This window comes from Mycteria americana, chromosome 6, assembly GCF_035582795.1.
Source record: "Mycteria americana isolate JAX WOST 10 ecotype Jacksonville Zoo and Gardens chromosome 6, USCA_MyAme_1.0, whole genome shotgun sequence".
In the NCBI taxonomy this organism is placed as follows: Eukaryota; Metazoa; Chordata; class Aves; order Ciconiiformes; family Ciconiidae; genus Mycteria; species Mycteria americana.
Window position 1 is genome coordinate 3,215,988 of NC_134370.1, and position 24,143 is coordinate 3,240,130.

General features: G+C 47.4%; 1 protein-coding gene across 2 annotated transcripts; it reads right to left on the reverse strand.

Annotated features, from left to right (window-relative positions):
- Window positions 1-1,613: 1,613 nt before the first annotated feature.
- On the reverse strand, window positions 1,614-4,996 carry FOXI2 (forkhead box I2). 2 transcript variants are annotated; one of them, XR_012776054.1, is made up of 3 exons: window positions 4,464-4,996; window positions 4,065-4,344; window positions 1,614-1,981 (listed from the first exon to the last, which is right to left on the reverse strand). XR_012776054.1 is itself a non-coding variant. In XM_075504038.1 (2 exons), the coding sequence occupies exons 1-2, from the start codon at window positions 4,963-4,965 to the stop codon at window positions 4,133-4,135; spliced, it is 714 nt and encodes a 237-aa protein (XP_075360153.1). In that variant the 5' UTR covers window positions 4,966-4,996; the 3' UTR covers window positions 1,614-4,132. The 2 variants fall into 2 exon arrangements, 1 of the variants encoding a protein (XP_075360153.1); XM_075504038.1 differs by having other exon boundaries at window positions 1,614-4,344.
- Between the last annotated feature and the right edge of the window lie 19,147 nt (window positions 4,997-24,143).

The window sequence follows — 24,143 nt, forward strand, 5'->3', positions numbered from 1 at the left end:
CCTTGATGCTACACCCATCCCTGAAGAGTTAACACCACGGTAGGCTCCAAGTTGCTCTAAACTTCAGCAAGGGGTGCATTCCTAATGTTTCCAAGATCAGGAGATACCAGAAATGGCATCTAACTGCAGGAGCTTCCCATACTCTTACAGGTGTTAGACATCTCACCAACCATGCACCAACTCTTACGCCATTACGTGCTTTGAACACGCTCACCACGTAGCTGAGGCTATGGGCTAAGGTGGTGTGGGGCTCCGAGGCCCCTGGACCTTTCTCTCTGCAGGGATGGGTCCCTGGGCACACGTGGGTCTCTCTTTGCATAGAGCAGTCCCACACTCTCATTCCCCCATTCTCGGGGCTGGCGTTCCTCATTCTGCTCTGAAGCAGGCTCTCATCGCCAGGTCCAGACCCGCAGCATCTGCATTTGTGTTTACCTTCTTGCACAGACCCAGAGGAACCCCTCCAGTGGTTTTTTTCAGACCAAGTCTGGTCATTTGGCTATCGCGTAGTATCACTTTGATTATATCGCGTGTTTGGGAATATGAGGAGAATAAGGAAATGGTGCCAGAAGCTTTAGCTCACACAGACATGTAAAACCGGTGGCAAATCATCCAGCCTGTGTGGCACAGCAGGGTGTATCGCAGGCTGCTGTGGCGTTGCACACCTAGGAGCGCCCAATTTTTGACATCTGTGTTAAGTCTCCTGGTGAAAAGGCTCAGCTCCTCAGCCTTTCTGCACCGTCAATCAGGACAGGTTCCTTCAGAACCTCGTCCCAGCTCCTGAGTCGGCACTCTCCAGAGGAGCCCACCTCACCTCACAGCTTCGGGAGGGAGCTTAGGGGAAATTGGTCTTAGCTTAAGTGCCAACACTCCCTGAAATACCTTCTGCCACACTCGAATCTGAGTCCTGCTGCAGTAACAGCGTGGCCGCAAGGAGAAATAATTCAGTGAGGGGCGTGCAGAGGGTACCTGCCATAGTCAGCAATGTTTCATACAAGGGCCTGGGAAAGACGGCTGAGGAGCCATCAGTCTACTGCGGTTCGGTTTCTAGAAAGCCAGTGAAGCTCGAGGACCCCGGGATACCCTTCAAGATGCCCTGCAGCCAGTCCCTCCTGGCTGCAGTAAGGACAGGGGGAGACCGGAAAGCAGTAGCCAGGTCATTTTGCTCAGAGGTCTCCAATTCCCTGCTCACCCCAATGACTCCCCCTAAAGCTCCAGCAACTCCCCGTCTCACCCTCCCACAGCCGTGCCCGGTGGGGATGAGCGTGGCGCTCGGGGCAGCGTCACGGCACGGTTGCAGCCCGGCGTGTCCCACCACGCCGCGCGGGGCTGGGGGTGTCACGGCTCAGCAAAGCAGCCGTGGCTTGGCAGTCCCCAGAATTTGTTCTCCGAGAACTAGATGAGACTATTTCTGGGCTTCCATGGGAGTCTGGCCCAAGCAAGGATGGACCACAGCATCCCTTCCCATCGCAGCATCCCATCGCCCTTTTGCACTAAAGTCTGCAGCTGCCCAGTTAGCCCAGAGACTCGTTACCTGATGCAGTTCTTCCTTCAAGCCGTGCTTTTGCTTAGAGGGATTGCAACTCCTCTGCTCCAATTAGACTGATTTATTTTAAAAATCTCCTTTTCTTTCCAATACACAAAAATAGAATTAGAGTACAACAGAAGCACAAAGAAATACAAATGGTGGCCTCCATGTACACATTGAATCAGCATCTTAAACAGTCCCTGAAGAAAAGCTCTGGCAATGCAGTGTGGTCCTTTCATGGGGCTATCCATGGACGTCCACCAGCGCAGGACCCAGCCGAGCTGCTAATGAAGACCACGCTGGGAAAGCCTGAAGCACCTGCAGCCACCTGGAGTTCTCCTCTCTGTGTTTTGCTGCATTTGCAGGGTCCTGCAATGGCATACTGTCCCAGGGCAAATAGTCTCAAGGTGAAAATATGGAGCTCGGCCCCTACAGTTGGATCCAGAACTTTGTATCCTGAAGCAGAAGAAAATGTGGGTTGAGTGAAATCATTTGTTTCCCAGCTCCGAGGTCGATGTCTTCACTGTGTCTTGGGAAGGGTCCTCCAGCTCTGCCAGGGCAAGAGCTTCTCCATCCTTCCTACGTAGAAGTGTGTGCCCACTCCTCGGTGAGTGGATTTCACAGTCCAAAGGCAGCTTTTTAAAATTTGAATGCCAACTGAAACACATAGCTATTTTCACCAAGAATTTCATCAAGAAGCCCACCCCCCCCCCCTTTTTTTTTGGTAACGATACAAGGCTATCTCCCCTCTTCTCTCTCTACATGACCTGTTCACCAGAACCCTCACCCACTTGGAAAAAAGCAGCTTAAAATGCAACTAATTGCAAAAATAACTTTCTGTGCACCCTTTAATGTGGTAGCTAAAGGTCACCCTGCTGAAAGACGAACTGAAACCTTGAACAGGATTCTACCCACTTCAAAAAGGAAACAGTTATCATTTAAATGTCTTCTTACTCGATAGCCCTGGAAAATAATAACATAAAGATTCTGTCTGAAATATTTTAAAAGCCATTTTGGAATAGTGATTCTTTTGTGTGAAGCTTTTTTCCAAATAGATTAATCAAAAAGAAATTTGACTACATAAACTGACACAGGATATTGGCTTACAAGTTCAGTTTGCTCTTCCCTTCACTCCAGGTCTACTAAAATGGGATATTTGTAAACCGAATACTTTGTAATACTATATATTACATTGTGGGCCAGGAAAAGCTTTGCTTGTACAGCTGATTCTCCCCCTCTATCAGGGACTTGCATCTCCGACACGTTTTAGGTTCTTAGACAGTTTGTTTTACTTCCCCCCTCCCCCCCAAACTTGCTTTATGGTTCCATTATAATGCACAAAAAGTTTCCATTATACAGGTTTCTGTTTGGGGTTGTTTTCTTGTAAGCAACAACAATAATATTTTTAGCTTTTTATTTAAGAAAGCCGTATTTTTGTCCTAAGCGAGGAAGAGCAGGCTGGAGGAGACAGAGAGCCAGAAAGGAAAGGCAAGAGATGATATAGTTCACAATTTTCTTTTCTTCAAACTCAAGGACCTTCAAAGAACCACCAGAAAGCAAAAGCAAAAGGGAAGAGGCACCAGGTATCAATAAGCAAGCAGGGGTGGCCCAAACCCTCTCGTTTGAAGTATTTAATAAAATGCCCAAACATAAGCACCACGGCTGCAGTCCACTGGTGCCGCGTTGCATTTTTCCAAAGCTTCATAAAAAAATGCAGAAACCACAAGTATGTGTGGACGCCGTGGATAAATCAGAGGTGTTTTTACCATGGCAGCCTCAAGCAGCAGGCACCGGCGGGTACCGGGGGGCTGCTGCGCTGCGGGGCAGAGCCCGGGCTGCACCGGGACCCCCGCACCGCGGGCCACCAGCTCCCCACACGCGATCGACAAGGCGGTTAGCAGGAGAACCAGCAATTAAAGAGCTCCTCAGCGGGGATCCGGCTTAATTTTGGATGCTTGATTAAATCTGAAATTCTTCGTACAAATTATCGTCAGCTCTGCGGGCTGACACAAAGATGATCTTTTGTGTTTGGAAAAAAAAAAGAAGGGGTTTTATGTAGAAACGCTGCCGAGGACGGCAGGGCTGGGTGCCCCCCACGCCAGGCCGGTCCCCTCTGGGAGTGGGGCCCGGGGGCGAGGGCACATCCCTCTCTCCCTCGCTGCACCCCAGGCTCTCTCCTGGCATCTCTGGAAAGTCCAGGCTGCCAACCCGCCACTGACCTCCCCTAACCCACCCAGGAGGCCCGTGGCCGGCGGGAGCCTTCCGTCCGTCCTTCCAGCGAGGGGCCCTCGGCCGGGCTGCTGCGGGGAGCTCTGCTTCGCTCTCGGCCACGCAAAGGTGAGCAAGCCACCCCGGACACCCACCTGGCAGGAGGTTAAAGCCCTTCCAAGGCTTGGGTGGGAAGGGACAGTGTGAACAAGGAGGGAGAGCGGCACCCACGGCCAGCCCCGACGGCTTCGCTCGGCTCCCAGCGCACCCCCATCCCCGCTCCCTTCCTCCGGCACCTCTCCGTATTTACAGATTAGATCTAAAAACGTACATTTGCGCCTTACAAAAAGACTCCTCTCCCGCGCCTTAGTGCATCTCGGTGCGCCCGGCGAGCTCCAGTCAGGCCTGGGCCCCGGCGCGGCCGTAGCGGGGGGCATCGGCCCCGGGGGGGGCCCGCAGGCCGGCGGGGCAGGACGGGCGCGGGCCCCCGCCGCTGCCCCCGGGCCCCTCGGGCGCGCCGGCCTCGGCCCGTCTCTTCCTCCGCCTCCTGAAATTGCCGTTGTCGAACATTTTCTCGCAGTTGGGGTCGAGGGTCCAGTAGTTGCCTTTGCCTGCCGAGAGAGGAACGGCCCCCGCGTTGGCCGCCGCCGCCTCCGCGCCCCGTGGCGGGGGGGGGGAGGCGGAGGGGGACGCGCCCGCCGGGCCCCCGTCCCGGTCCCCGTCCCCTTACCCGGGTCGTCCTCGTCCCGCGGGACCTTCTTGAAGCAGTCGTTGAGGGAGAGGTTGTGGCGGATGGAGTTCTGCCAGCCCGCCTTGCTTCTCTTGTAGAAGGGGAAGTTTTCGGCCACGTACTGGTAGATCTGGCTGAGGGTGCGCCGCCGGCCCGGCGCGCTGTGGATGGCCATGGCGATCAGCGCCGAGTAGGAGTAGGGCGGCCGCGCCGGGCGCGGGCACTCCTGCTGCGGGGGCAGCCCCGGCCAGCCCCGCTCCGCGCCCGCGGGCCCCGACGGCGGCCGCTGCGCCGGGGCGCAGCCCGGCGGCAGGAAGGGGGCGGCGGGCAGGTAGGGCGCGGCGGGGCCGCCGAGCCACAGGTAGGGGTTGGCGGCGGGCGGGGGCTGGGGCCGGGGCTGGGGCCGGGGCCGGCCCGGCGGGTAGATGCCGGGGCACACGGCCACGTCCAGCAGCTCCTGGGCGTGGGGCGGCGGCTCGGCGGGCGGCCCGAAGGCGTGCATGCTCCGGCGGCGCCGCGCCAGCCCCGGCGGCAGCGCGCCGCTCCGCGCCCGCCCGCTTAAATACCGCCCGCGGCTCCGGCCGGCCGCCGCGGCCCCGCGCCCGGCGGCGGAGGAGCGGGGCGGGACGACCCCCCCCCCCGGCCCCGGCCCCGGCCCCGGGCCGCCCCCCGCCCCACGCGTGTCCGCGCCCCGCCGCCACGGGCAGGCGCCCGCCGGGCCGCCCCCAGCCCCGCGGGGAAACGCCTCCCCTCCGTGCTGCCTCCCGCCCCGGACCCCACCGGCCCCGCTCAGTAAATGGCTGGCGGGCGCGGGGGCGAGCGCACCCCCCCGCACACTCGCTGGGAGCCCCGTGGCGAGCATCGCCCGCCCCGCAGGAAAAGTTCCCTGGACGAACCTTGGGAATTTGGAAAAACCACAAGGGCGAGAGCCACCTTCTGACACCACCCTCTGCGTCCTCCCCAAGCCCGGGCACGAAGTGCGTACCGCCACAAGAGCCTTTGTCCTCAGCAAGGCAGGAGAAGTGAAAAAGGTGCCTAAACCCTTGCTGGAAACGTCCCTCAGAGGCTGGAGAGCAAACGAGGAGTCTCCAGGGCTTCGTGATTTGAGCTTTTGATGTGTGCGTGTAGACTACGACAGTGGTTACAGGCTGACCTGATCCCACCGCGTGGGAGATGCGAGAGCTTCAGCAGTAAAGCTGAAACGTCCCTATTTGGTACCTTAGAAAACAATTTCGGAACTTTGATTGACCTGAGCAGTCCCTTCCCTGACTGACAGCTCTGTGTAGGATCTGCAGTGCTGCGGTAAAGCAGCCCGACAGGCCCAGCTGTCCCTTCATTCAGCCAGCTTTGATTTCCAGCAAATAAATACACTTGGGAGAAATCATCAGCGTGCTGTCCCACATTTCCTTTAAGTCCGACACAAAAATTATTATCATTTGGAAATTAAAATTTCCCGTTTGCAAAACCTCTAAAGGCGTGCGTTGCCTTGCTCTTCCCAGGCAGAGCTGTAACACACCAAACAAATCAGCCGGTGAGTCCGGTGAAATTAGTTCAGGAAAGGATTTTCTGCTTTTGGTACTGCTGGCATTGACTTGAAAGTAAAATTCGCGCTGTGCTTTGGTCCACGGCAACCCATGCACCTGTACAGCTTTGGTGGAATATTGCAGCCACAAAAAAACGTGTGCGTGACTTGATTTTCACTTTTTTTGACATATGCATGACTTCCTATAAAAACTTTCCTTCTGCGTTTCTTACTCTCCTGTAAAACCAGAGTTTTGGGTTATGTTTTCTCCCAGCAATGTTGAAAGAGAAGAAAATAATCTAAAATTGTTCATCTTTGATAGAACACATATCGTGATTTGATCAAAAATTCATTTTAAATTGCATTTCTGTATATTCTTTTGCTATAGGGTATGTCTGTCTTTTTGAAATTTCAGACTATTCCTCAGAAATACAGATAAAAGGCAAGACTTAGTAGCTCTAGCTATATATAGGTGAATATAAAGAGGATACTGCTCTGTGGTAGAGAATTAAAATACTCCAGGTGGCATCTCATACAAATAAAATCACCTCCAGTTCTTAATCTGGCGATCTGTATTTTGGGCCTGCGAATGGAGGTGCGCAAGTACGTTTGTATCACTAGATCTTTACATTTGCAATATCATTCTTCTGTCTGAACTCTTTCTTTCTAACACGTGTTATTTGTGCGGGGGTTGCATCAGCGTTCCCGCAGCAGGGCTGTCTAACCCAGCACGCTTTCTCTGGGAGTTGCTCCGAGCAGATGCTTCGGGGGTGCAAGGAACACTTAGGAGATTGGGTTTCTTCCTAATGGAAGACAGTTAGTGGATAGCTTCTGCCCTGGAGCATGAGTGTTATAACCCTTTTTGCACATATATACACACACACACACATATAGGCTTATGCCAAGGCGAGGATTTGTTGTTAACACCCTCTCAGAGCCGTCCCAGAGCTCCTGGGCTGTACCCGACTCCGGGGCAGTGCTGTGGCTGCACAGCTTTGCTGGAAGCCCCTGCCCTGCCCCTTTGCCATATCACGATAATGTGATAGGAGAGGTTTAGTCCGCTGACCTTCCGGCCCTGCAGCAAGGTACGCCTGTTTGTCTGGGCTTCTGGAAAATGCTTAAGAAAAACACGCCAATTGTCCGTGACCATAGCCATTCGCATCTTCACTGGGTGGAAAAATAGTGAAAAAATGTTGAAAATCCTTGTCCTACTAATGTAAAGTTTGCACTGAATGTTCCTATACGCACACTGCAAAAATAGAAATAGCTGATTCATACCACTGGCAGGGTATTCATCTGAATACCAGTTACTTTAGGCCTATTTTTAGAAGATCTGCTTCAGATCTCAAAAGTGTAAGGGGCGATATTCTTTCAATTTCATTGAAATTAGTTCAGGAAACAACCCGACCCCAAACATTAAATTGAAAGTTATTTAATTTCCCTGAACTTCTTGATTACCCCGAGACATCCAGCACCAAATCACCTCCAGGTATTGCCGGCGCGGCTGCCCATGGATGCTCCTGTTTCTGAGAAAGGCTGCCTTGGTTTCCATCGCATCGCTTGTCTACTCGTGCCTGTCCGTGTGTCAACTACAGCTGCAACCACAAGGAAAGGTGTAACCTGTGTTTGTATCCGACAGGTTAGAGCAGACCGGCACAGTGATATTAGTTGTGTTAGTCTAGTGCCTTGTGGCAAACTTCAGTGTGGGTTGGCTGAATTTTCTTGTAGGTTTTAGGCATCTACCGTGTAAACAAGAGGATTTATTTCATGTATTTTCTAAATGGACGAATTTACAAGTCTACAGAGAGCTCATTAAATTCTCCCCTTCTTAGTAGAGCTGACACCCGAGGACATGAAAACACTTACGCATAATGTATTTGTTATCGCTGACTTCTTTTTGCTTTGCAGAAACCCAGCAATCCCTGGTAAACACCCAAACATAACTCCTCTATGATACTCTAACCCATGGGAAAAATACTTCTTGTTTTGAAATACAGAGCTTTTTACAACTTTCTTTCCTTTCTCTAGCATTTCACCTGAATTCCCAAGGTGAGGAACGTATCGTGATAGCATGCCTAAGGAGCAGCAATCTCTGCCGTCGCTTTGGCAGGTCTCTGATGCGGTCAAAACGCTGCGGGAGCTCAGCAGCCCCGTTTCCAGCAGTTTTTCTCACCGCCGTGTGCTTCATCGCCCATCGCCCGGCCGCGGCGAGAGATGCGCGTCTTCCCAGCTACGCCTGAAACCCTGCGAGTTCTCTGCAAAAGCTGGATTTTGAGCTCAAGAGCCGCAGCTGAGTTATCCCGAACCTGCCTACTGCCTCACTCCCACGTAAAAACACGCGGGTTGGGTTAATTGTGGGACGGCGATGCCATCTAGTGGCAACCGTACCGGTTCCCGGCGTGGCTGTGGGTGCTCAGCGCTGGGAAGGGCGTCTGCCTCCCGCCTGACCCTTCGGGCAGGGCCTTAAAGCCTGAGAAATGAGGTGCAAGCATGAAAGGTCTGCACTCGGTGTTTGCAGGTTGTACGGTTGTGGCGGATGGAGTGCGAGTGCACTGCGCTCGTAAGAGAGAAGTAAACATATAGTTTATTGATATAGAACAGGGAGTTAACAAAGTTCAATGCGACCGTGATTTAACAAGATTCGATGGCGAGGTGCACTTGATTGTTTACTGCACAGAGGACAGGGCCAGGCAAAACTGCCAGGGAGACCCTCCCGTTGAGTCAGGAGGTTCGGAAAGGACCCCCTTGCTTTCTAAACTCCTTCTCAGAGAGGAGTCTGGGTGCGGCTGGATCCAGTCCTAGTCCCAGACTCGGTCAACGGTTTATGTCTAAAGGCTTATATATGCGCAATCAATCCTTTATATCACTCAGCTAAGATTTCAAAGTTTAGCATGCTATTAGTCACTTCCCGAGGATCTGTTGCGGCGAGGAATCTCTCAGCCTCGAGGAGTAACCTTGAGAGGCGTCCCTGCTCAAGGGGAGATGCTGGTGTGCAGCCCGCTGCCCTGCAGGAGAGCTCAAAGGGCCCTGGGCTGTCCACTATTTATGGGGATAAGATGATTGACTCATAGTCATACTTGCACACCGACCACCGATTTTAGTTTCTTCGGTGGGCGCATTGCACAATAGCCCTTGGCTATTGTGTTGTTATCTGTCTCCTGAAGCCACTTTGAGCCAATGCAGCCATCATGACCAGATGCATCCATTACGACCACCACTGGTGGTTATCACCTGAGCAGGGTTACGGGAGATAAAAGTCGGCGGCGGGGGAAGCACACCGTCACAACAGTACATTCCCATCAAGTTACAAAGCTTAATCGGCTTGCTCAAGGTGAGGGACGCAGCAGCGTCTTCATTGCCAGGCCCGGTCTGCTCCTGGGTGTCAGTGTGCAGGGCGCTGGGGCAGGTGAAAAACTGTTCGAGTCCAGCCTGGTCATCCTCTCCCTAATAACGACGTTGATTCACTGCATGGGTTTCTCTTTCAGGCTGATGATCACCTGGCCTGCCTTCCTTTCCCATTTCTTGCCGTGTGTGCTTTGCTGTATCTTCTTAAAATGGCTCGTGCAAAGTGATTTTCAACTACTATGCTCCGTTTCTTTTTGAAAATGTGGTGGCATGCCTGTACCAATATGGTATACATGTCCCATGTATGCATGTGGCAATACGTGGGAACTGTTCTCGGAGAAGTCAAAGCAGAAACCTGAGTTTGGTCATCATTATGATACTTCCCAAGGTGTACTTACTATCCCTTGGTATCATCTGGTTCACGGGTTTTTGTATTTAAACTGGAACAGTAGCCTCAGCAGGAGGCTGTGGCTGTCTTCTAGCTGCGGTGGGTATGACGCACGTTTAGCATTTTATATGGTTTGTATTTTTGTGCCTTGTTCTATGAATAAGGTGAATTAAAAGGTCACAATAGGTGCAATCAGTCGAAGGCAGAGCCAGAGAGCAACGTCTCCAGACCAGCCCGTCACAACAAGCATTTCAGACAAAGAGGGCAAAAAGCAGAAGAGGGGCAGCACTCTTTCCGAAATCGGGATCAATGAAAAACAAACAAACGGCTTTAAAACTCAGGACAGACTGTGCCAGTGCCATGAGTTTTCCGAGTTTCTTTCACACACCTTAAAATTAGTATCTTGAAAACCACTCCATGCTCCGAAACAACAGCAGAAAAGAAGGCAACTCCCAAAATACATTAGGTGCTAGATTATTTATCACGACCAGTGAATACTGAGCCCCTATATTTTCTGAAAATGTCACGGCACCAGCCCCAGCCCCACATTTGCAGCTGCAGAGCTTGCTACCGACAGCCTGGGTGTCAGGAACCTGGGCAGAACGATTCCTCCTCGTAGCACCCGCTGTTACCCCATGGCTTTTGGCGATGGCAATGGGATTAGCTCCTCTGCATCAAGGGGGAATAAATTCCCCATTTATTCCTCTCCTCAAAATAGTTAAACGTGAAGGAGGGGTGTGTACAGAGGCTGGTTGGGAGATTTAAATGCAGTGATTTGCTTGAACAACGCATTCGGTACTTTTCTGGCGAAGCTGATTGAAATGTAGGTGGTTTGCACCAAAAACATCAGTCGGTGATTTCTGCTGAAACGTCAGATGTTAGGATAAGCTCCCCTCGTTTAAAATAAAAAGAAGCGCTAGAAAGTGAAATAGAAACACATGGTGAGAAATAACAAACAACAAGTAATCTAACATGAAGTATCCAGAGTTTATCAAAACAGAAAGAAATATGGCAAATCTCATGAATACTAATCCAAATATTATTTTGAATTCAACATAACTCTGCTCATTTGGCATGACAGTTATTAGCTAACAAATGGACATTTTTCAGGTCAATCAAGCTTGAGGCAATTAGTCTGTGGCAATCAACGAAATTAACTCTAAAATTAGAATTCAAATAATCTCAGCAATTATGGCTTAATCCTGAAATGCGTCTCTTCAAAAGAAGCCAGTAAGACAGACAAATCCACTAGAGTTTGCCATACTTAAATTACACACTATTTTCTAATTTATTTTAATATCTAACTGCCTATCTAACAGATCAGGCAATCCTTTTTCATGACCATATGTTAAGAATGGCTTCCTACAAGAGAAATGTCATATGCATTTTTCAATCTTTTGTGTCCCAAAATAATAGAATTTGCAAAGGTTTTGGCATCAAATCTAGCTCCTTAGGTGTTGTATCCTGATTATTTGAATTTATATACTTTACATGGCTAAATCGTTCCATTTATATGCACTTCTGATTGTTCATGAAAATTTATGGGTTGGATTTCATCTATATTTTTTTTCTACCTTTATCAGAGTTTGCCTTTCAATATTTCATTCAATCAGTTAATTTTCTTCCTGCCCATATATCAACAAAAGTTGTAAGAATAATTCTTCTTTAATTAAAAGGTTTTAAAGTCTGGAATGTTCTCTTTTAGAAACATCTGCAATTTTTAACGATTTCATTAAAACTAAGCTTTTCTCTTCCATTGATTGAAAAAAACTACAAGTAATTTGAAATCCGTATGCACTTGCGCATCTCAGATGGAGAAGAGACACCACGGCATGCGACGTGAGGTCTCTGCTATGAAAGGGGGCTCAGCACCTCCGGATGCTGGCGTAGCAACATGCAGGCGTACCGTTATATTTGCATTTAAGTATTCATACTTATTAAAATAGGAATAAAACTGCTGACCCTGCTGGCAAAGAGCTGAAGGGAGGATGTGGGATGTCTGAGCTGAGGGTGTATGAGCAGATCCGACAAGTGGGGCATGAGGGTGATGGTGCCAGTGGACAAAATGCTTTCTAGTAGGGTAACTGTAGCACTGCTCCGTGCTCTGCAAGTGACGTGAAGTTGAGGTGAGGAAGGCAATAGGCTTCTCCCCTGGCCTTTCACAGCCTTTCTCACCCAAGGCTTCTCAAGTACAGAAGGTTTTAACATCAGCAGTTGGCAAATGATAAAACTCAGCAAAATAGCTCAGTTATTTAACACAAGTAAGTAAGTGGTTGTCCTGGTTTTGGCTGGGACAGAGTTAATTTTCTTCCCAGTAGCTGGTATAGAGCTGTGGTTTGGATTCAGGATGAGAATCACGTTGGTAACACCCTGATGGTTTAGCTGTTGCTGAGCAGTGCTGACACTGGGCAAGGACTTTTCCGCTCCCCTGCTCTGCCGGGTGCACAAGAAGCTGGGAGGGGGCACAGCCAGCACAGCTGCCCCCCACTGCCCAAAGGGCTGTTCCATACCGTATGGCGTCAGGCGCAGTATAGACACTGGGGGAGCTGGCCGGGGGCAGCGATCGCTGCTGGGGGACGGGCTGGGCGTCGGTCAGTGGGTGGTGAGAGGTTGCATCACTTGTTTTTTTTCCTGGGTTTTGTTCCTCTCTCGCTCTCTCGTTGTTTTCCTTCTCATTGCAATTTTATTTTATTTTGTTGTTGTTGTTGTTCCAATTATTAAACTGTTCTTATCTCAACCCACAATTTTTCTTAACTTTTGCTCTTCCGATTCTCTCCCCCATCCCACCGGGGTGGGAGGGCGAGCGAGCGGCTGGGTGGTACTTCATTGCCGACTGGGGTTAAACCACAACAGTGGTTCAGGTTTCTCCATGAAGCAATCATCGTAACGAGATCGTCTGGCCCACCGACAGGTCCTACCATTAAATCTCTAAGCAGCAAACACCGCGGGCAGCTGCTCAGCACCGCCGGCCACGGCTCCGGCCAAGCGAGACCCTGCCTGCCCTGCATCTCTGTAATCGATGTGACGCAAGGGCTGGAGCTGAGAGGTTTTGAACCCTTTGTATAGTTCAGACACGGAGCTGTTCTGCGCTACCGGTACCTCCTGGCGGGGCACGGATTTGTGTCACCTCCTGGGCACCGCTTGTGCCACCTCCCGGGCCACCAGGCACTGCTTTTCTGCTGTTAATCACGGGCGGAGATGTAAAATCCAGAGGTGCCGTGAAGCCAAAGGTGAGACGGACGTGTAACTCTTCCAGCAAGTCAACCCACTGCTCATTACCTGTCTGCAGGGCGTTTCTCATATTTAAGTTCATATATAATACCTATAAAACTTGTCAAATTTTTATGTTAAACCAGCAGAAATTAGAAATTAATTTTGCAGCTATAGAAAATTAACTTTCAGGCGTGCAATGAGTACAGTAGTGAGAAGACATGGCCTGTAGCAACAAACACTGCCCCTGACATGCTCACATCCATCTTCTTAAATTAGTGGTTTTAATTCCTCGGTAAGCAGCTCCGTCTTTTCTAAGCTGAGAAAACATTAATCTTTCCTTAAGAAAACCAGGACATAATGAAAAAAGAAATGAGAAGGCACCAGTAATATTTGGTTTTAATATTTCTTACATTTATGAAAGACATATATAAATTGTCCCATATAAATGTCTATATTGCATATATAAATTGTTCCTTTTATATATAAAATAGAGTGCAGTTTTGCTCCTTTCTGAGTAAGAGATTCTAGCTTGACAAGCATAAGCACAAACCGGCATAATATCCTCACGACATGATAAGACCATACATTTCTTCATTAAGTTTTCCTTCAGTCTCACTACTCAGACTTTGGTAATTTCTTTTTTTTTTTTTTTTTCCATCTCTCATTAAAATGATCCGAGATCAAGACCTGAAATTCAGAAGAGGTTGTACTGAAAAATAAATTCCCTGCAGCATCATTAAGGAGCAAACGTGATCAAAATCATGCACCGGCAATTTGACCATGAGAAGGGCCCCAGTCGGCAGCTCTGCGTACCCTCCAGCCAAGCACTTTTTGCTTTCCCCCAGGAGTGTACGAAGTGCCTGCCAGGAGAATCTATCTGAAGGGAAGAAGTGGGAAATGCATTGATTTATTTGTCTTCTTTTGCCTGTTAAATGCTTTTTCTTTCATCCTAAAGAGTAGTTTTCTTTAGTAAAATCTTGTGGCGTTATATATTCTGTATGCAGAGTATATTTTTCAGACCACCCATTCTAGACTGCTTTTAAAATGCTACTGGTACTATGGTACTATGTTTCATCTATTTCCACCTATAGCTCCAACCAGCTTTAATACTGTGACCCCCCCCCCCCCCCCCAAATTATAATTAATGCCTTTCAGAAATATCTAAAATGACCTAAAATAACTTTTTCAGACACAAGAGGATTCCATTTTTCATGCAATTGACATTTCATGATCAGCCAGACATAGAAAACGTGGTATAAAAATAAAGGTTATATAAAAAGGATTTACAAATATTTTAAAGTTCTGTATATTGTATTTCTATTTCCTATTTTATTTCCTATTTTAGTTCAGTTCATCAGGGATGTGGTAGGAGAGAGGCCCTTTCAAATTTGCTGGTGTTCATGCTTATTGATATGAAGTGTCTTTGGTTTGTTGAATTCTAGGGGTGTAACACCTGCCTTATTGAGGAAAAATGTAAAGAAATAATATTTTATGAATTTTATGGGAATAAATTCATTAATTTATGTCAAGAAGCTGCTTGTTTATGAATATGTGACCCAAATAATAGTACGAATCTTTCACATGTTAGCACCTAAATGCAAAACTCATTTCAGTGATGGCTGTAGCAACAGGACAGTTTATGTATTTGTGAATGAAAGAATGGAGAAGCTGAAGGAATCTTCTCCATCTTTAGTAAAAAACCCACATTTGTCACAAAATTCCCAACCACCTCCCCTGAAGAGCTGGTGTCACTGTACCCCTCCCTTGGTGGCTTTGCCAGGAGGGAAATACTGGACACCATGCAGGACAACAGAGCTTATGACGCTTATATATGTGTATGCTTATATATAGCTACAAATCTATATCTATATATATGCTTATATGGAATCTTACTTTAACACTGTAAAGTGAAATGGTTATGGGCATTTTGTCAAGAACTGCTCTACAAAAATTACCTAGTTAACTACTCCTTTTCCCGAGGAGCATCTCCTTTTCCACTACTCACCTGGACTAACCGAGGTAGTATCAAACGTTGGGTGTCCTGCAGCAGTTTCACCACTGTCGTGGTGTAACCCCAGTCGGCAACCAAGCCCCACCCAGCCGCTCGCTCAACCTCCTGCCCCGGTGGGATGGGGGAGAGAATCGGGGAAAAAAGTAACACCTGTGGGTTGAGATAAAGAGAGTTTAATAGGACAGCAGAGGAAGATAAAATAATAATAATAATAATAATAATAATAATAATAATAATAATAATAATAATAATGATAAATTAATGTACAAAACAAGTGATGCACAATGCAATTGCTCACCACCCCCTGACCGATGCCCATCCCATCCCCGAGCAGCGATCGCTACCCCCTGGCCAGCTCCCCCAGTTTCTATACTGGGCCTGACGCCATACGGTATGGAACAGCCCTTTGGGCAGTGGGGGGCAGCTGTGCTGGCTGTGCCCCCTCCCAGCTCCTTGTGCACCCGGCAGAGCAGGGGGAGTGGAAAAGTCCTTGCCCAGTGTCAGCACTGCTCAGCAACAGCTAAACCATCAGCGTGTTACCAACATGATTCTCATCCTGAATCCAAACCACAGCTCTATACCAGCTACTGGGAAGAAAATTAACTCTGTCCCAGCTGAAACCAGGACGACCGCAGGAGGGGCAGTGCTCGAGGAGCATCATGTGCTGCTGCAACGGATCGCAAAGGAACCCATTATTGATTATTGGGGGCTGTTTTTTTGCATTCGTTATTAAGTAGGCTATTCATTACTGCAAAACACATGTTTAATGGAAAGACATTGCAGAGAATGTCTCTTCGAGGACCTGCTTTGTTTTTGAAAGTCTTTATGAGTGTTTACATCATGCTCTGTGATTTATTTTCAGATTGGCTGAGGCTTGCTATGCTGGACCATGGACAAAACCCATTTATTTCCCCGGCCAGGAAGCCCATCTATCAACGAGTGGAAGAAGGAGGCAGGTTGCCAGCCGGGAACCCAGGAGCTGGACAGCACAGAGAGCTGGATGTCTGCTCAGCCAGGCATGCCAGCTTGTCCACCTTTCTGATTTCCACATACATTTCAGAAAAATAATGGAAAAATTCTTTTTGTGGTGTTATATATACAATACCAACCTCATTCCTGCAGCTGGTGCTCAGGGAGTACCTGGAGGAAAAGGGTACGGTTACCAAAGCCCCACTAAATAAGGCTTGAGCGTCCTTGGCTTTCCATCCTTTTCCTGCCGACCTGCTCACCATCTGTGGGCAGGATCTGTCCAGAAGTTTGCACAACCTGCTGAAGGACAATACGGAGAAACTAACAGCAGAGCTCAGTCTTTACCACCGCTCCTTGGGCTGTTAGCCATCATTTGGAAGCACCTCCCTGGTCGCTTGGAGGAAAAGGTGTTAACAGCTGAGTGTTGGAGGCTCTTGGCTTCCTTTTTGGGCAGCTTGAGCTATAAGATGGGAGAGAGAGTTTCATTTTCTGTTGGTTGTTTATGGTTCTTTGAAGTCCACTTTCATTAGTACCACACAATTACATTTGAATTGACTACCCCGGCCGTTGTTTCAAGCCCAAACTAGCCTGTTTTCCCCCGACTGGGTCAAATTTCCTGAGGATTTTGCTGGTCACCTGAGATCTTAGAAAAAAATCTGCTTGACAGTGTTTGTACTTTCAACCGCTCACCTTTAACTCTTCATTTTTCAACTGGTATAAAAACAAATCAACAGTTGAAAGAAAATCCAATCTCCTTTCATTGACACAGTATTGCTAATATTGATAAGTTCATGACCTTCTACTAGTGGCTGCCTTGTATTTAATACAGTGTAAGTGGGATTTGTTTTCTTGCAAAACTGGCTTTGCTATTCTGCAAAGGTATTTGACCCTGAACAAAGCCTGAATGAAAGGAGAATTTTGACATAACATTTTGCACTTGTTTTGCACGTAGTAAACAGCTATAACCGCCTAATCAATGCGCAGGGTGAGAATCTGAAAGTAGAAAAACTATAACAAGCAACTGATATAACTGATAATCCAGAAGTACTTACGGTGCAGAGATGTATCATACTTACAGAAAAGTGATCGAGAAAAGAGCAGGTTTGCGGCCAACATTGGAGTTTCCTGTACTGTTGACGTGTTCCTCATATATTAGCATTACAAATCAAGCGCTAGGTTAAGCCCTTAACCACAATGACCAAACTGACAGTCTTTAACTGTACATTACACTGTATCTTGACTCTGAATTTGCTAATAATGCTAAAAACCAGTCTTTTCTCTTTCCAGCCTTTTTTTTGTAGACACCTTATTATACACTGCAGTGCAAAAATACCAATAAAAGTAATAAAATAAATAACAAATAATCCCAGAGGGCAGAGCATGTTGATTTGACGCATGTGGTAATACGCAATTCCTGCAAAGAATCCAGTGACACAAAATCAACTTGAAATCATATTCTTGGTTCAACAAGTCTGTGATTTCACTTTGAAAAGGAAGACTGTATCTGTGCTTTATGGCATATCAGATTTATTTAGTTAAGATCGTGTTTTGCTGTATACAGTGTAACTGGTAGGAAACTACAAGACGGATTGTTCACTGAAGCATTTTTCACAGAAAAGGAGTCAAGGACGTTACCTCTGAGAAAAATGTTTGTGCATCAGGTGCAATATGTTCCTGATATCACACAAAGCCCAAGTTCTCACTCCCAAGCTCCCCAAAGGCTATTTTTTTCCTTCCGAGCACCACCTTCCCTTCCCCACAGTGACAAATTTACGCTCTTCCCACCCATCTTTGTACGAGCAATTTGCTGTGCTGCACCAGAGCCCCCCAGAAAGGTGGGCTGGAGGAAGGGCCGGCACCTCAGAGAGGAGCATCGCGGGGCGGTGGGTCGGGCGACCCGCGTCCCGCCGGCCCTCTCTTGCTCCATGATCTTGTACGAGTCACTATAACCCGATTCAAAGTCACAGATCCCACGTCCCATTTACTTTAATGGATTTGGATCAGCCAGTTAGGCCCTTTTTCCTTTGGATCTCATCTGTATAAAGGCTGGCACTAACGCTTACAACCTCGTGGGATTAATTGCCTGTGAAGTCACTTTGAGACCTTGGATAGAAGCGTTAAAGGGGAAGCCGCTGCCCCAGCGTTCACACACCACTTGGGGAGCCGCACACTCACCACCCCAGACGTGAGCTGCTCCGACCCGCGTCCCTTCGAGCGGCAGCTCCGCTGAGCCCACGGGTGCCCCTTTCCGACTCCTCGCTCGCACGCACTCACTCTCGGGCACTTTCTCTCCCCTCTGGCTCAACCCTAGGTTTCCCGAAGCAGAGCCTCCAACACGACGTACGCCAGACGAATTTATTGAGCGGTACAGCGGTGAAAACAGCTCGAGCTGGGTGCCTCCGGAGAGGGACCCTGAACAAAGAAATCCCTGGGCAATTATACCCTTACAATCTAAGTTCCCCTCCCCTCACGCGACAGTTGGGACCAACAGTAATGTTAGGGCCTGGGGTCTTCCCATTCTTCATTGGGTCCTTTCATCATCTCTAGACGGGCCGTTTCTTCTCTTGTCTCTAAGGTTGCAGCTTCTGCTGATGATTGATTGTAGCTGCCTTATCTTTCTGGTTTGAAGGCTCTGGTTTCAGAGCCTTCCTTCACATAGCTAAGTAAAAGTTCAGTATAGAGTCAGTAAATCTGGGTGAAAGTTCACAGTTTACGGCCCAAGACTTCAACAAGCCCTGCTACTAATGCGATGTATTGGATTCCATTTGGGCTGGAACATGCCTACTACAACAGTAACACTAGTGATATTAACTATTGTTACAGATATTAAAATGTTAAACATAAGTTCATACATTTATTTGGAAAAAACTTTCAGAATCAAAGGAACTAAACCCGCCCCCAGGCTATTTAATTATTTTGTTGCCCTTCGTTGGAAAGGTGATGCCTCAGCTCTATTTTTCTCCTCGCACTGCGGTATGCCAACCCCTATAAGCCCGTGTCCGTGTCAGAAATGTGCTTCACTGACTCACAGAAGTCAGAGATAAAAAGGAGTATTGTTCACTCGATAAATTCTATTTCTAAATTTTCTACAACCTACATTTTTTTCTTTATTTGAATGCTTTAATTTTGTTCTCATGAGATACAATTAATTTGCCGCTGTAAAAAGTCAAGATGAGTAGGGGTTCAGAAAGTCGGGATTTAACAGGGCAAATTGTACTGTGCCAAAGTATAGTGCTCGTTATAAACATGAAATATTTGGCAAGTCGTTTTCTTCCCATAAAGGGAAGGCTTCTAACCGATGGAAAATTCAGAGGACAAGATTACTCTCTGCCCATTTTTACTGACTGGAATGACATTGCATCAGGAAGGTACCAAAGTGCCACAACACAGCGTGAAAGTAAAACAAATGAAGGTTGTTTCTGAGGATGGGTTACAAGTAATATTCATCATTGTTGTAGTGCAAATCAGAAAACTGAGGAACTACATGTAGAAAACAGCAGAAATAGAAACATGGCCCTAAAAAGAAATTACTTGGAGGTACTCAGGGCACTCCCTAGAGGAACTGATATCTAGATTTTTCCACTAAATGACCAGGGCAAATTAAAGACCGGCCACTGCGCTAAGGAAGAGTGAACATTTACCGCTATACTAACAGAGAGCCTATTTCAATATTGGCATGTCCAATCCAAGCTAGGAAAGCGGCTCCCATTATACGCTGGGTACATTGGCTGACTTTCTTGCCAGTAAAAGTCAGCCAGCAGCCTGTAATTACGCTGAATATCTTCCTGGAACCTTGCTTCCATAAATGGTGCCATCTTTTGAGTAATATATCATTGGTCTGCCTTGCTCAGATTATTACACTAATATATCATTAGAGCAACAGCTTGCTTTGGTGATGGATTGGTGTAATGCGGTATGAGAGCTACAGCTCACTCGGGTAATGTATGATGCTCTCGTGCTGATGTATGGGATGGTGTTTCACCGAGAGGAGCCTCTCGGGTGATGCATCCCCCAGAGACAGTGCAGCCCTACGATGAACAACCCCGGGACGATGCTTAGTTGCTTTGCAAGCTTATGGGCTGCTTTACACTGCCAAGGAGGGAGGCACGCGGGGTCCTCGGCCAGCCCCCAGCGCCTCCGAGCCTTGGCTGATGCGGTGTCCCCCAAGACCTACCTGGTCTGCCAGGGAGGGAAGACGCGGCTGGTGCTGGGTGCCTGCAGAAAACTAAATGAAGGGGAGAAAACGTCCTGGCTTTGGTTACCTTCACTGTCATGCTATCACGCTGTCTTAAGCACCAGGAAACTCAGAGGCAGTCTGCTATGCACACATATAAACTGTGCAAATACGTGAGGTCACTAGTCATAGCTAAAAAAAAAAATCTCATTTTATGGGAGATATGGAACTAAAGCAAAACCTTCAAATACTTATTTTACAATCTCTTACTGCACATATTCTGGACGCTCAAACCATGGTGCAAACCCACTCACTCCAAGGATTAGTCGAATGTTTTACTGAATAATACCAATGTAAAACTTTTACACTAGTAACCACTAACTAGTTTACATTTTTTGTTAAAAGGTCCATGGTGGTATTCACTAGTCTTCCATTTTCCTAGTTGTATCAGAATACCTCAGGGTGAGAAATATGACACTTAACTTTTGAACTGGGAAAACTATGCATCTAAAAAATTAAAAATGCCTTAATTGATTTTTTTTCCCCAAAGTCTGTGAAATAAAAAACAACTCCTAAAAAAAATCCCCACAAACCAACCCATCCTGGATTCTCTTAAGCTTTCCTTCTCACACACACAAACCCAAACCATCACCACCCATAACAAAACCATACAAGCCAGATTTCTGGCAGAGCCCGAACTCAGCCTAGCTCAAGCCCAAAAAGGAAACTATTTGCACGATATGACTCAGTGCAAATGATTTACCTGCTGTGCTTTTCCTAGTTTTAATTACTCTGCTTGTCACCAATAAAACACTGAAATTCTGCAAGGACACACAGAGGTGATGATTGTCTTCTATCATGATACCAGCTCTGTTACTCCAAAAATGTGAAAACATTTAAAATCATCAACAATCACTTCAAAAGTTATTCCTTCTATAAACAAGATGATAAACCCTGTAATAAGGCAATCAGTGTTCTCTGTAATTTGTTTTGGTTTTCAGACATTCACCTGACCCCCACCTGGTCTTTCTGCTAGCTTCCGGTACGATGATGCTGCCTGTATTCCAGTCATTATAGGCATGGAAATTAAATTAAGTAGTGGGTGGAAAAGTGAATTAGATTTAGTAAGTTAAACAATGCATGGAAATTGAACTATACATATTCTGTCTAACCTTTCTACGCTGATCTATTCAGCTGCTACTAAATGCATGTCAGGGCGACAGCATTAAGTGACATGACTAGCATCTGCCACGTACTCTTCTTTTTATAAACTGAATAATATGATCATTTTATAACCTTTGCTGACCCTCCTTAGTTATCCTTAAATCCAGGCTGATCTGTCAGCCAACACAAACCAGCCAGTGCCTTCACTACTCAGCACAAAAGGCGGTGGAAAATTACCCCGGTGGATGCAAACCCAAGCCTTTGCTAACAAGCGAATGATTTTTCCTGCCAAGGCTTTGCGCGGTTAACATAAAATCATATTGTTTCTCCTTCCCTCTGCCTCCAGCGAAGGTGCCCGCTGGCTTTGGCCCCGAGCCTGGCGGTTCCGGCTTTGCCTCCCTGCGCGGTTGGGTTGGCCCTGGTGCTCGCTGCCTGCCCTTTGGGGTTTTGGCTCCTCCACCGCCGCCTCCTTCTGCTGCCAGTCCCGCAGCCCGGGCAGGGCTCGCGGCAGCACGGGCATGCCCGCTGCCTGCCCGCGACGCCGCTCGCCTCGCCCGCTCCCCCGGTGCTGCCAGGGAAATGAAAACCAAACTCGGGACTGGTGCTGAGCATATTGCCCCGGTCCCGAGGCTGATCGCTGCTTAACCCCGTGGCCTGCTCCACGCTGCGTTCCCTGCGAGAGAAAGAGCTGTGCCTGGGGCAAAACCAGCCCCAAACTCACTGACCCAAGAGGGGGAAGAGGGAAGGAGCTGGTGCCCTTCGGTGCCGGAGGCAGGAGAGCTGTTAGAGCTGTGGCTCCCTGCCTCCGTGCCGTAGCTCTCCCGCAGCGGCGATGCCTGGGGAGGAGACGTTCGGTGCATCCAACACCCGAGCTGTAGCTTGGGGGAGAGGAAGAGGGATATTAGGAAATGTATATGCTGTGCAAAAGGAGAGAAAATTGCCAGATATTGCTAGATTAACTAATAACTTAACCCACTGTACCTTAAGGCAATAATCAGGAGTTGATAAGCTGTGCGGAACATAAAGGAACAAAGAGACAAAGAGCAGTTCAGTAAGGTATAACCTGGCTCTCCAGCTTCTGACTGTCTTCTGTCTGCCCAGGTTTTTGGGCCTATTGAGCTGTGCAGTTCCCTTGCCCTTCCTACCGTACGTGCTGAAAGAGCATAGATAGGGAAATGTTGGTCAGTGCCTGTTGGAGACACGTTCAAAAGTGCCTACGGCATTTACGGAAGCCCAAATGGAATTACCTACATGGTTATTGTGGGTGTCTGTGTTGCAAGTTGACGCTTCCTATTTCCTAAATCCCCCACTTTATCCTCCCCTATCTAGCATATGAAATGGGAGTTCTCTAAGGCAATTATTATCGGTAGTAGCAGTAGTAGTTGCCTTGCAGCTGGCTGAAGAAGAGGGCTCTAACCATACACCCAAGTGGCTGCTAACCCCCCCAAAATACACAATCTAAGAATAATAGAAGAGAAAACAGAGGCACCAAGGAAAGAATGAAATTATATTGGTCAGCATGCAAAAGCAAGAATTATTTATTGGCATCCCAGAAGATAAAATAGTGAGGGGAAAGATAGAGGACAGCAAGGTGACTTTGCAGCAGAGAACAAAGCTTGTTTAAGTATATTAAGCGTCAGCAGCCACAGTCAGCACCATTCACTGGATGAGAGCTGTGAAAGAGATGATAGGTAGATGGATGGATTAGGCCAGAAAGGCCTTAAAATGAAGATGTATCATTCAAGTTTGCTATGTATACAAGAGAAAAACAGTTCGCATATTCAAGGTGCTGAGACATAGGCAATCCAACAAAATAAGAAAAGGCAGGAGGAGTTTGAATGGTTAAGTGGTTGAAATGAAGACTAGATTGGACTGGAAACGCCAAGGACAACATGCAAAAATCTCCCTCATATGTGTTAGCCTCCCGTTACTTTCTTCTTTAATATTAGGTCTGAAAAGAAGCACACTGACATTTGCTGGGGAAAGGTGCTGAGACGAGCTGAGTTAAGAGACCTAAGGTGTAGGAGTGAAGAGAAACAGTAAGTGGCTCACTGCTCAAACAAGTAATGCGATATACTGTTTGCTAATTACTTTTTATAATGCTAAGAGTTCGCATTAGTTAAGCATTGCAAAAGGAGTCAGTAGCAGCACCAGGTTACAGATATTTCAAATAGCCAGGAAGGCTGAAAATACAAAGTTGCAGAAATTCGTACAGATTGGCTGGTTTATGGCTGTGGATATAATCTGCCTTCACAAAATAGTGTCCAAGTGTACCAAACCAGCTGAAACGCCAGCCAAAATCTTAGTATTAGTCCTTAGTATTAGTCCTGGGGGTACAAACAAGACTGTCAGATTATTTGTACCCCAAGACTCCCCCAAGAAAGTTATCCACACAATTTGGTTGTGAGTGCCAAAACTGTCCATGTATGTTTTATTCTGTTGCAGTTTAGTTTCGTTCGCCTGAAGACAGAAAAGGAAAGCCTCGGACTAGCTGAAAATTTTGCTTCATAAAATAAAAAGGACTGATTGAAAACATTCACCTGAGAGAGGGAGTAACTCTAGAGCGAAAGTTTTATAGAGTTAATAGGATTTACAGCTGTAATTAGGTTCCAAGTAATTATCCTAGAAATCCGAGTAAGGTAATGAAGTCCTACCTATGTTGGGATTCTCTAAGTTATCCTACGGAAGCGTATGGTAAAGGTTTAGTTCTCTCTGAAATTCTGTGAGTACTTAAATCACGCTCTGAATTTACAGGCAGAGCTGGGAATATTACACATACTCTTCTGAGTCCCATTTTAGTGTGGTATTTAGGAATCTCACTGTATCTCTTTTTTCTCTAAAATTATTCTGGGCTTTCAAAACAAAGTTGTGGTTAGTATAACTTGCAGAGCATA

Bases quoted from the DNA above. Each gene is read 5' to 3' on its own strand.
- FOXI2 (XM_075504038.1), bottom strand. From the start codon at position 4,965: ATGCACGCCTTCGGGCCGCCCGCCGAGCCGCCGCCCCACGCCCAGGAG. The intron at 4,345-4,463 runs GTAAGGGGACGG...CTCTCTCGGCAG, and splicing joins GCGGGACGAGGACGACCCGG to GCAAAGGCAACTACTGGACC.